This window comes from Epinephelus fuscoguttatus, linkage group LG21 (genome assembly GCF_011397635.1).
Source record: "Epinephelus fuscoguttatus linkage group LG21, E.fuscoguttatus.final_Chr_v1".
Taxonomy (NCBI): Eukaryota; Metazoa; Chordata; class Actinopteri; order Perciformes; family Serranidae; genus Epinephelus; species Epinephelus fuscoguttatus.
Genome location: NC_064772.1, coordinates 14,450,651 through 14,464,232, shown reverse-complemented (window position 1 = coordinate 14,464,232; position 13,582 = coordinate 14,450,651). Strand labels below are relative to the sequence as shown.

At 38.2% G+C, this 13,582-nt stretch overlaps 1 protein-coding gene across 1 annotated transcript; it reads left to right on the top strand.

Annotated features, from left to right (window-relative positions):
• Nucleotides 1-645: 645 nt before the first annotated feature.
• LOC125882284 (ADP-ribosyl cyclase/cyclic ADP-ribose hydrolase 1-like) lies at nucleotides 646-10,025 on the top strand. The gene is made up of 8 exons (XM_049566074.1): nucleotides 646-1,004; nucleotides 3,095-3,221; nucleotides 3,321-3,456; nucleotides 5,885-5,967; nucleotides 7,549-7,622; nucleotides 9,206-9,292; nucleotides 9,488-9,571; nucleotides 9,660-10,025. Exons 1-8 carry the CDS (start codon nucleotides 826-828, stop codon nucleotides 9,715-9,717), a joined length of 828 nt encoding a protein of 275 aa, XP_049422031.1. The 5' UTR covers nucleotides 646-825; the 3' UTR covers nucleotides 9,718-10,025.
• Nucleotides 10,026-13,582: the final 3,557 nt, after the last annotated feature.

The window sequence follows — 13,582 nt, the reverse complement described above, 5'->3', positions numbered from 1 at the left end:
GAAGTTTTTTTTTAACTCGAGGAGTTCAGAGCACTAGAGCGCAAAAAACACAAGCAAAAAGCTTCACCATCATGAAAAACAGTTACAAAAAGGCACCTCCAGCTGCTAAAGCGCTTTCTGTGTGATCAAGTCCTAATACCGCAGTGTAGGTATACTCTGTTGCCATGCATCCCAATTTACATACAAAATCATTAGCATTAAAAAATACTTTAAGTAGGCTACCCAAAGTAGAAGTACTCATCAAACAGAATGGCCTATCCCAGAATAATGGATTATTTTGTAAATGTGTTCATTACTGTTGCAGCTGGTTAAAGTGGACCTAATTGTAATTACTTTGTATAGCTACTGCTGCTGGGTAGCTTAACCTAAAATAACACACCATGATTTATTATTTGGTCATATTTTGAACTGATATCTGAATCTAAATAGTAAACACAGTTATCAAAGAAATGTAATGAAGTAAAAAGTACAATATTTCCCCCCTTAATGTGGTGCAGTAGAGGTATTTAAAAATGGAAATACACAGGTAAACACAAATAAGACTTGTCCTAAACTTGTACTCTGCTTGACTTAATGTACTTCTTCACTGTGCACCTGTGCTTCTCTGTCTGAGTGAGACCTCAGCTCCACCTCAGCAGATAAGCTGACACTTCTCTTTGGAGCACAGCCTGCCTGCATGGCCACGAGCCAGTGCACGTGCGCGCGCGCGCACACACACAAAGTGTGCTCCTCCATAAATAGACGGCGGAGCGCGAGAGACGACAACAAACAACAGTTTGACCGCCAAACTTCCGTCGTGAATTTGACAGTTTTGAGTTGTTTTCAATGGAGCGTGGAGAGTACGGAGCTCCGGAGAAGAGACGCAGGAGACGCTGCCTGATTCTAACTGTGGTCGCTGTGCTGCTGCTCGTTGTTATTATCGCCATCGTGTTGGGACTGACGCTCCGGAAAAACACTGACACATTTACGTCAACATTCACTGCAAGGTGTGAAAAGTTTGGAGGGTAAGTGTTTAACTTTTTTTTAAAGTTTATGAACAGAACAGCGTGTAAAAGATGATAAACTGGGCTTCCTCACAGGACTCTCAATAATTAAATTAGGAATACAATTTAAGATATGTTAAATATTTGCTGTAGGAAGCATATACACTCAGCTGTCAGTTTATTAGGTACACTTTAGCTAAAACTAATGCAGTCTGTATGGTCATTTTGGAGGATGTAGTCTGTGGTGTTGTATTGCTTCATCCTGACAGGTGTTTCTATGTCCATCCGGTTTATAGCCTATAACCAAGGATAGGCTAAATAAAACGCCTCTTTGTGTAACGCAATATGATCACACAGTTGAATCAACATCTTATTATGGCAGGACTGCTGTATTAGTGGTTAACTTACTAAACGAACACATTATAATGCAGAAACAGTGATATCATGAATGGGAGGCAGAGTGTGTGCATGTCTGTTTGCACGCTCCAGCTGTCATGGCATGTACAGTACCAGTGATTTGCATTTGTATCAAGCAAACAGGGAGGTGTGTAATAAAAATGAGTGCTATCCGGAAAGACAGAAAGTAAATTAAATGCTAAAGTTGGAGTTCAGCCCAAAAGCACTGGTCTGCTTTGGACTCTGGTCAATGATTACATGACTGGTTTTCTTCTTGTGGTAGCCTGTCTGTCCTTTGCACATGCAGTGTAATGACGATGCAGTTTCTAACTTATCTGTAGTTTGTCTTACTTGCTGTAATTAAGCCAATAATAACTGGAAATATAAATTGGACAAACTGTGTAAGGTGCTTTTCAAACATGATGCAGTTTTTTTTTAGGTTTGCCTTTCTTACAAATCTTAAAAATATGTAACTCCCTGCACCAATCTGGATGAGGCTGCTCCACAAGCTATAATAATATTTGTCTGTATTATGTACACAGTTAAGCCAATATTGACTGATTAACTGATACTGATACCAGACTAACTGTTATTCAACAACCCAATCTCCAGAATAAAAGTTGGCACTGTACCTTCCTGCAAACCATGGCTATATTGCATTGTACATTATTATGTAATGGGTACTTTGAAACTTTATGTTTTCTTTTACATTTCAACAATGCTGTGATTAATGTGTGGTTATGTGTCAGTACAAAAAAAACATTCATTATGGTTGGGAAAAGATTATATTGTGGCTTAAAGCATCAATAGTTGTTGGCACAAATGTTGCTGGAAATGTAACTGAAGGGCCCTAAAAAAAAACTTGTTTGGTTGCACACACCCCTGGACATGCACTGACAGGCCACTAAAATACACCCATGTCTGGTTGCACAAAAGCCATTAACTGAGGAGTTAATAAAAAAACACCCACGTTTGGTTGCACCAATGTAAAAACTGAAAACGCAGCCGCATATCGCATGAAAACACCCATGTTGGGTTGTACAATAGTTGGAAACGCAGCCTGAGGTCTCTAAAATACATGCTTGTTTGGTTTCACAAAAGCTGCTGCAAATGCAGCTGTGGGTCATTCAAAACACCCGTGTTTGGTTGCATAAAAGTGATCTAAAATGCACTGAAGAGTTACTAAAAACACCCATGTTTTGTTTCACAGAAGCCTCTTGAAATAAACTGAGGAATCAGTAAAGAACTCCCATGTTTGATTGCACAAAAGCCCCACAAAAGGCAACCACAGGTCACTAAAAAACACCCAAGTTTGGTGGCACAAAAGCTGCTAGAAATTCAAAAGCGGGTCACTTGAGAACACCCATGTTTGGTTGCCCCTCCACCTCCTGATGACAAAGTCAGCTCATACACTGCTTCACTTTAGAAGCGTTGATGTGATACATAGGAAAAGCATAAATGTGACATCTGTAGTGAACAGAAACGTACAATGCCAACATTTTCTTCTGACAACTGGGCTGTTCTCAACCATGAAGCTATTTTCTTAGATAAATAATTTCTCTATGTTCATGTTTCAAACACAATATAACAAGTATGTCAGTGAATATAGAAAATGAACTGATTTACACACAGTCTGCATCATGTTTGTTCCTGAAGTTCAGCTTTTTCAGCAGAGTGAAGCTGATCACTAAGCAGCACTGTCACTTGTTTTTCAGATACGACTGTGAAAAGGTCTGGGGTGCATTTGAAGAAGCCTATGTAGGACGGGACCCTTGTAAAGTTCCACCAGAAGCCTATGACCCCTTCATTGCTGCAGCCCCTTTGAAACCTGCCTGCAACAGAGTAAACACCACTCATCACAACACTTTGTGCCTGTTTGCACATTAGCCACTCTTTTATAATGCAGAATCATACATTTAACAACTGTGTTTTGGGGTTTAGATGATGTTCTGGAGCAAAACAAAGCATGTGGTCCATGACTTTACTGAGAAGAAAGATTGTTTTATCACTGTGGAGGACACTCTGATGGGAAATGTGGTGGATGGTCTGACCTGGTGTGGGAAGGAGGGCAGCAGTGGTAAGACTCTTCATGATAACCTCATAACTGGGTTAAGTTAAACTCAGTTTAGTTTGTTATCCACAAAATAGATTAAAAGAGCATCAGCCTTTTAACTCTGAATGTGAAGTACCTTATTTTACATCTAAAAACATGTTTTCAGTGATTTGTGATGACAGCTTTATTTAAGTAAAAGACTTCTCATGCCCTTTGCGTGTGTTGCGACCTAAGTACATGGGTATACATGCCGGTGTCAAATGCCAGAGGTGTCATTTGTGTTGTAGAGAGTATCATGTTAAAGCATGGCAAGTCATGTCAAGCTTTTTTAAAGCCCATTATGAGTCTCAGAGACCTTGCACCGATTCCCAAACTGCCCCAAGCACCCATCAAACTTTTCACATGGAGTTTACATAACACAGAAAGAAATGATGCAGTGTTATTATGCTTGTATTGAGAGCATGATAACCTTTGCAGTAACAGCTCAAGAAATGTCATCAGAAATCATCACCCAGGAGCTACCATCCCTTTGCTAAACAACTTTAGCCTACAGAAAATTTGATGTAAGATTTAAAAAAAAAAAAATCCAACATATTTCCTCTCAAGAGCATCTTTTGAATTCCCTCCCTTCTTCTGGAAAATACACATTTGCTTTCTTGCAGAGAGTTAGATGAGAGATCAATACCAATCTCATGTCTGTATGCTAAATATTAAGCTACCATCAGCAGCCAGTTAGCTTAGCTCCGCACAGAGACTGGAAACAGGTAGCCTGGCTAGCTTGGCCAGGCAAAGTGACTTCTTGGAGTCTCTGTCTTAAAATCACAGCGTGCTCTTTCTACTCCAGTTTTGGGCGGACTGAACAAACAAGACATAACTCATTAATTAGTGAGCTTTTGAGGTGCTGGTAGACATGTTAGCTTTGCTGTTGGCAGACTAGTTGTTAAATGACAACACACTTAATAATGAGTTGGCAATGTTACATAAACTGTTCCAATGGTCAGCTCTGACAAGATAAAGTAAAAATGCTGTGCACAAGGTACAGCCGTGTAACTTTATTGATTATATAAATCTCCAAACACGTCGACGGGATTGGCCATGATCTAATGTTAATTATACATGGCAGGCTTTTTAGGGCTGGGACCAGGCTAGAAAGTCAATCAGTGCATTTTCTAAAATGTTAAAGTATTTTTTTAAAGGTCCGGTGTGTGGGATTTAGTGGCATCTAGTGGTGAGGTTGCAAAACAGATACTTTTCCCATCTGCCAAGCATGAAGGACAGGGATACTCAACTGTTTTTGCCTGGTGGCCACTTTTGCAATATGGCGGGAGGCCAGGGGCCAGTTGATAAACATTAATGATATTAATCAGTAAATTAATCATCTGTTTTCAACTAGGGATGGCACATCATCAAAACTGTCTAATATTCGCTTTGAAATGTACTATGAGAATCGGCCAACATGCTTTTTCTTACTTTGCACAATGAATGAATATTACATACATAAAGAGTATTATATTTCATGTCTCCATCTGCTGGTGGGCCATCACGATAAACATATGCATGCTTTATATGATGTAAATTCCACTACAGAGAATACTTGATGATTACTAAAATTAGGTGGGAAAAAGAATGGATATATCAGTATCAGTATTGGTTATTTGCCAAATGAGTTGTTATATGTCAGCATATCGGATATCGGCAAAAAATCCAGTATCATGCATCCCTATTTTCAACCTTTCAACATTTGCTGCTCTCACTCATCTTTGCCAAGAGGCAAATCCAGTTGCAGCAGCCCTGTGCAAGTCAGGTGTACACAGGGGTGTTTCTAGGATTTTAGGTTATTCAGGGTCTAGCCCGAACCTCTGTCAGGGAATCCTCCCCTGGTCCTTAAAAAATCTCCATTTGATGTTTTTTTTTTATGCACTTTATCTACATTGAAAGTGCAAAAAAATCCCAAGTGTGAATCCATATTTATATTTTGATTGTGAATTAGAAAATAGTCAGTGAGCCACCTGGCACCCTATCTCGGGCCAGCTTTGGCCCATTGGTCAGAAATCCGTATGTAGATATAAATGGCTCATAATAAGGTGACAAAAACAGTAAATAGTAATAAATATTATATACCATTTCTGCCAATAGATGCCCATAAATCCAACACACTGGACTTTTAACTTCCAGTGCGTCAGAGGTGTTATTATGATACTCATCCACAGGATATTGTGATCATATGTACACAGTGCTGACCATTTAACGCGTGTTTCATTAACATATTCTTTTTATGCATTAAGTTGTAGTTGTTTGACTGTTCTGTTTAAGTTGTTTATCACTTATTTACTGTCTCAGTGTGAGTATGTGCTGTCCTGAGATTTCTGCTTTGTTCTATGTGAGCAGCTCAGCAAAGCAAATTCTTATCACTGAAATGGAGAAAGTTTTGACTCTGTGTGTGTTCTTCCAGAAACATTCACTACCGGCTGCCCAGGATGGACAGACTGTGAGAACAACACTGTTCGCTCATTCTGGAACAGAGTGTCAACTGCGGTAAGTTCAGCAAGAATTCACTAGTTTTGCCAAAAACACGACAGTTGAGGGATCAAGCAGGGGGTAAAATAACACATATGTGAAGCATAAGGTGAAATCTCTCCTGCGTATAAGTGATGATGATGGAGAGGAGAAGAGAAAAAGGTCAGTCAGCCTGGTTCTTCATCAATGAGGCTTTGTGTCGGTCTCCATGGAGCCACATTGTGTAGCTCTCTCCTGAGCGAACAGTCGCAACCCACACATTCAGAGGAGCCTTGTTTGGTTCTCTGCATTTTATTCTGCCAAGGAACTACCGACACATACCACATATTCACCAAACCAAAACAAAGCCACAGAGATTCAATGCAGTATTAATTACCGACATGCAGACACACAAAACAAACCATAAACAGCATGTAGAACAAAGTGTTATGCATAAAATTGAAGCCTGACACAGAATTAAAACACACAAGGTTAAAATAGCATACAGATGCATGTTAGCTGCTGCTGGCATCCTTAAGAAAGTGTAGCAGCTTCACAGTGGCTGTGATACAAAGGAATATCTGACCTCACGTCACCTTAGAAAGTCCAGGGAGTGCAGGGGAGACAATTTTTTTCTTCTCAGAAAGCTGTGCAGCAACACATGACAGTCAGTCAATTAGTTGTCGCAAGTTTAAGAATAATATGACTGTAATTATACATTTTATTTAAAAAAAAAATAGCCTTTTGCTAACAATTATATTCAGTGTTTAATGACTTCTATATTTGATCCAATTGTTAAAAATGAAACTGCTTATGTGACACACAGTCAGCATTAAATAAAGCTGCATACACATGTGTTCACAGTCAAACTGATATGTTTAAAAGAGGAACTGGAAAGCATTATGTCAGTGAGTTGGACTGCCTGACAGTGTGCTCTGGTGCACCTGTGACCACACCTAACAGGAACAACATTTACAGCTGCTGATAAGCTAACAGAGAATGTTGTAGTGCAACAATACATTGAAGAATACATTAAAGAAAATTAAACATAGTGGCCAAGACTGCTGCACACAACCCCAACTAGTGGCGTCAACTACACAACTGGGTGGTGAAGTCTCTGGAGGTGTTGTCATGCTTGGAATGTGTTGCTGTTCACCTAGTTATTATAACATTACGTTTCATGGGAAAGTCCTCTTAACAAGTTTTTCAAGGCAGTACATGTTTTGTTGTTTTGTCTACACCTAGATTTTTGAATACCGCCTTGGAAACACTCGGTCAACTCAGGGTGGATCATAGCTAAGTAGAAGAAGTGTTTTCATGGAATTATCACTGTAGTGATTGTGAAAACAGAAACAGAAACATTTTGACAGTATATGTGACCCTTGTATCACATTTCCAAAAGTGGAATAAAGGTGCCTCACACTGATATTTTGTATTCAGCTTCATACTTCCTGATAAAGACTCGGTATCTACCTCACAAAAAGAGATTCTGGATCCATCCCATATTTTAGTGTAACATCAACATTGACTATTTTGCAGCTTTCAGTGTGTGTTTGTTCACCTGGTGAGATTAATTCTTCTAGGTGCAGCTGCTGCACTGACTTTTCTTCACGTCTGTAGTTTGCAGATGCTGCCTGTGGTGATGTCTCAGCAATGTTAAACGGCTCCATCAATACACCATTCCATCCTAAAAGGTGAGCTGCACTGCACATCTTTCGTGACTTAAGTGAGAAGCAGAGCAGAAGAAACCCTGGACAGGTCACTGGACTATCACAGGGTTGACACATAGAGACAGACAATCAGTCACCATTCACGCTCACATTCACACCTACAGCCCTACGGCCAGTTTAGAGTCAGTGTCTTTGGACTGTGAGAGGAAACTGGAGCACCCGCAGAAATCCCACACTGACACAGGGGCGAACTCCACACAGAAGAGCTCCAAACCATGAGTTTGAACCAGCAACCCTCTTGCTGTGAGGCAATAATGCTAACCAATGCGCCACCATGCTGCTGTCAGTTAATGTGTAGATTAATTCCTATGTATGGAAGCCCATTTCTGCTAGCATGATGAAAAAATGGTCCAGTATGTCATTATGAAACTCTCAAAATAATAAATTAATATCTTTAAATAATGAGAAACTTTCTCAAAATGACAACTTGCAGTACTTATCTCAAAATAATGAGAAGTGTTTCAAAATAATGAGTTAATATCTCGAATAAATTACTCAGTATATAAAAATAGTGAGAATCTTTTGCAACAAAATTACTTAGTATCTTAAAATAATTAGATGCTCTCAAAAATAATGACTTAATATCTCAAAATAATAAGAGACTTTTTCAAAATTAGTTAATATCTCAAAGTTATTATTTTGAATCTCAAAAAAGAGAAACTTTCTCAAGATAACAAGTTAGTGTCTTGAAATAATGACTTAGTATTATTTGAGATAATAAGTCATTATTACAAGAAAGTTTCTCATTATAATGACTTACAGGATCTTTTTTTCATCACACTGGAAAAAATGGGTTCACATCATTTCTCTATTCATTGTTGAGTCAATAAAACATCAGAAATTGTACAAAATAAACACTATGATCTCCTAAAGCCAAAGTTATGTCAGACCACCCCAAAAGCAAACTCAGTCAACTATTAAGTCATTACGAAGACTGTGAGGATACTGAGTGCACCGGACCAACTGCAATTCTAGCTCTGAAACTGTGTTTTAAATTCTGCGATTTGCTCTGTAAAAAATACAAAGCATAATAAAAGTATTTTACATTCTGGGCTTATATTAGTTTTAGGTGACTGATGTTTTAGATGCTCATTTAGCAAACACCAACAACATAATTTTTTAATGCCTTCACATTCCTACATTATTGATTTTGTGGATTAGGTATATATTACCAACAATCTTTTAAATAATCATGTTTCTGCTTTGAGTTATTTAGATGTGCAGATTTCTTTGGCATTTTGTTCCCTGATCCCTTTCCGTTAACATTACTGCAACAAGAGAATAAATCTGTGAGATTATCACACGTCCTTTAGTAAACATTTTAGGAGTAATTTACAACAGAATGCTGTGCACCGCAAAATACAAAGATAAAATAAAAGTGCAGTGTTAGTTCATGTTCAATAATTAAGCCTTTAAATAAAATGTCAAAATGTTGATAAGTATGTGCAAGAAGCATCTGTCAGATTTAATTCTTTTATATCACTTGCTAAATCCTGTACATGAACTTTTTAGCTGAGTAAATTCTTCTCTTCTATTTGTGCTGTCAGTATTTTTGCAAGCATCGAAGTGAAGAGGTTCCAACCTTCCACAGTGAAAAGCCTGAATGTTGTTCTGGTCACACAGAAGAGCGCTGTGTAAGATTATCTCCTTATTTACAAGACTTCTGCATCATGTTTGTCCTTTTTTGTCAACTGTGAATGTGTGAATGTTCTTCCATAGAAACACAAATAAAACACAAATATGCAGAAAGCCAAACTCATACTGAGAAAGTTCCTGAGGAAAAATTACTGAGAACGATTCTAAAGTTGTGTTTTCTGCTTCCTCTTCAGGACAAACTGCACAAATGCATCTTTAAAGGATTTACAGAAAGAGCTGGCTGAAGGAATTAAATATAGCTGCAAGGAAGTGGCTGAGTAAGTACATCATGTCTGAGTAAGGGGATGCCATCACATGTATGTTTCTGTCTTATGTTGACTGCATGTTGTTTGTCTCCAACTGCAGAACTCAGATTCAGGAGTGCGGCTCCAACCCAGACATAGCCTGTAGGGCCTGCTGGTGAAAGTCTTTGTAAATTGAATAATGTTTTGTTATGCAGTCCATTCCTTTTGTACCTGTGGGCCAGTTTGACTTGATGTGAAATGTTTTTATATAAATGTCACTGATACATTTTTACAACATGATAATGCACCTTTGTGTTCTGTAGTGAAAAGGTTCTGGGTGTGACGGGGAAGCTTAGAGCTGTGGTACCAGTGCCATGTACTATAGGGTGAAATACCAATGCTGCTATCTAATCACATTGAACAGACGATCTCACTCCCACCTGGTGGCAGAATTTGTAATGTTTTTAAATAAAATGTTGAAATATGAGGCTGGGAAATTGTCTGTGGATTCTATCGTGTGAAGATGGTTGCCTGTGAAATCATTTTGATGTAACAAAAAAACACATCTACATGAATCACACAAAACCAGTACTGAGCCATGTATCAATATTATATTGATATCACGATGAGGCTAGATATCATCTACATTTTTTGAATATGGTAATATCATAAGTGTTGTCTGATCTAGCTGTTCTATTATTTGCCTTTACTGACCTTGTCATTATATCCACTTTACTGGTGATTATTGATCAGAAATTGAATTGGGTATATATTTTGTAAAAGCACCAATAGTGCTCACTGCATTGATCTTAAATACTGTCTGGTCACACTTGCATATGATATTTGTTTTAACATAGCATGGCTATATAACAGCCATATAAATCTTTATCATAATAAGTAGAGCCCTGTAACATCGAATGTGAAACTAAACTGTTAATTGTTATTGTTAATTGTAAAAGTTTTATAGCACTTTTATAATACATGACCTTTAAACAGCTCCTCTGTTATCAGCAAAAAGGAACTGCTCTCATCCACACAGTGAGTGTGAGATCTTCAATAACACATCTCAGCTTCTTCAAATATTTGGGACTTTATAATGTAACTTGAAGACAATAGCACTCATGGCAATACAATATGGACGATCTGTGGACTTAGAACAAATACAATACAGACAGCAAAGCACTAGAGCCGGATGACAAAAAGAGGACCAACGGCAGGTAGAGTACAAAGAGTGTTACACTCTTAACAAGAGAAATTGGATCCTATACCTAATTGCTGCTGGCATCATAGTGATTGTTGTTGTGGCTTTATTGGGAGCGCTGCGCTGTCAAAGACAAAAATTCTCTGCACAAAAATTCTCTGCACAATTCATAAACAGATGTCAGAAGTTCATGGGGGGAAACCACAAGTAAGTACTTTGAACTTTGTGATGATTTTCATTCTGTCAGTCTTTGCACACCTTTTATGTTCGGCATATGTAAATTGAATTAGACTTTTACCCTGAAACCTGTTTGTGTTTGACGAACTTTAGTTGATACCAATTATTTGCTTGTTTCAATAAGTGAGAAATGGGAAGACTACTGTCAACATATATTTACTGTCTTTGAACAAGCCTATGTAGGGAGGCCAGCATGTAATGTTCCTGTGGAAGCCTATGACCCCTTAATGGCTGAAGTCCCCCTCAGACATTCATGTAACAAAGTAAATAGGCTCTTGCACATTATCTCTTCAGAGCACACTTCACATCTTAGACATAATTAACTATGTGATATCCACTGTTTTTGGTTAGACAATGCTCTGGAGCAAAACAAAGCATCTGGTCCACAAGTACACACGAAAGATTAAAGATTGTTTCACCCTGGAAGACACTCTATTGGGATGCATCCTGAATAACAAGACATGGTGTGGAAGGAAAGGCAGTAATGGTAAGACTCATTAGATGCTGGACAAAAAAAAAAAAAACATCATCAATGAATCTCAATTAGTTCTTAGTAAGTGATGATTACTCTCTTACTAAGAAGCCACCTTGTTGAAACATGTGCAGAATGTGTCTCATTGTCTTGCTGGAATAAGCAGGAAAGTCCCTGAAAAAGACATCATCTGGATGGCAGCATATGTTGCTCCAAAACCTACATGTACCTTTCAGGATTCATGGTGCCTTCACCATAGTTGTATTTGGAGAACTGGATACAGCATTAGCAGCGGGGCCCCATTCATTTCTGTGAAAGCTGCTTAGTGGTGGTTCAGTGCTTTGATAAAATGATCTAATCTTGCAGCTCCTCTAGACTTTCAAAATGTTATCAGGTGAGTTATTTCACGGGGATTGTGGTGCTCAAAAAAATGTATCCACTGATTTATAGGTGTCTCAATCCCAACTGAAGTCAATGGGAAAAAGTCTTTTTGGGTTTCAGGGCATAATGTGATGGACCCTGGAAATTGCAGTACCACTGATTGGCCACTATGAAAATTAGCTTTAAAACCTGCAACACTTCCTTGAGGACTGGCCTTCACAAATGTTCAAGTTACCCATGATGCCATGGGCCCCACACACACACACACACACACACACACACACACACACACACACACACACACATTATCAGTCCTTTTCCTCTTTTTTCTCTCACACTGTCCTTGCTTATGAGCTTTTTGAGGACGCCCCTTTCATACCCAATCATACCAGTTAAGCCGTTTACATGTGAAATCTTCCAAACAGGTGTTTTTTGAGCTTTTCACAACCTTCCCAGTCTTGTTGCTCCTGTCCCAACTTTTTTGAGATGTGCTGCAGGAATCAAATTCAGAATGAGTGTATATTTACAAATAAAATAGTGAACCTTGTCAGTTTGAACATCAAATGTTGTATTATTACTGTATTAAACTGAGTACGGGTTGAAAACAATTTGCAAATCATTGCATTCTGTTTCTATTTACATTTTACACAGTGTCCCAATGTGTTTTTGCAATTGGAGTTGGACATTGAAATGGCAAAAAATAAAGTCTGTTTGAACCTGTGTGTGTTGTTCTAGAAACATGCACTACCAGCTGCCCGGGGTTTGATGGCTGTGAGAACAACCCAGTTCTCTCATTCTGGTACAGAGCGTCTGCTGCAGCAAGTGCCCGATAAACAAGACATCACTAGTTTTGTCAATAAATACAACAGTTGTGGGATCAAGCTTGATTTCTGTTGTTGCTCTTTGTAAAGCGTCTTTGAGTGTCCTGAAAAGCGCTATATAAATCTAATGTATTATTATTATTAAGAAGCGTTTTACTAAAAGGTCTCTCCTTGAAGTGCTCAAAGATGCTTAAATGTAACCTGCCAGGAGCAGGTATCACTCTGGGAAAATATAAAACATGAAGAATGGAGAATTAAAAAAAAACAAAACATTTATTATGAACATTTTCTTTGAAGACGTTACTACAAGTGTTGCCCTATTACTCACTCACAATGTTGCTTTGTGTTTTATTTTTCTATCTATTTTTTCTTCTCTTGTCATTATTTCTCTCACTGTGGTGAACCTGTAATCCAAATAAATTACATACATGTCTTTACATCCTGTCTTCATGTCTCTAGTTTGCAGAGCATGCCTGTGGAGAAGTCACAGTTATGCTAAGTGGATCGGAAAAAGAACCGTTTGATCCCAAAAGGTGAGCTCTACACTTCCCCTGTCAACATTACCATGAGCATTTAATGAACACTTATGTATGACAAAAGAAAAATATGTGTTACTGATTTAACACCACTGTTTTATTTGGATTTCAATATGCAGTGACTACTGTGTCTGACTTTTATATACATAGATGCTTTAATGACTCTTCTAGATGTCCTCAGTGACACTTTCAGTGTTTGGGTATAAAATTGCCTAATAGTAGAAGAGGGATCCAAATGTAGGTCTCTCATTTACATTTAAAGAAACACACATAAAAATATTTTGTTTTGAGTGTTTTAATTTTAGCTGTCCTAACCTCTTAACTTGTTTGCCATGTGGTAATTAATGATCTCATGACACACAACACGTGAAGCCGATAAATGTTGATCTTTATTAC

What these genes read in the sequence shown, in the direction of transcription:
- LOC125882284 (XM_049566074.1), top strand. Translation starts at nt 826, where the DNA reads ATGGAGCGTGGAGAGTACGGAGCTCCGGAGAAGAGACGCAGGAGACGC. An exon ending in GGAACAGAGTGTCAACTGCG is followed by an intron (nt 5,968 to 7,548) that starts GTAAGTTCAGCA and finishes TCACGTCTGTAG; the next exon opens with TTTGCAGATGCTGCCTGTGG. An exon ending in ACACCATTCCATCCTAAAAG is followed by an intron (nt 7,623 to 9,205) that starts GTGAGCTGCACT and finishes TTGTGCTGTCAG; the next exon opens with TATTTTTGCAAGCATCGAAG.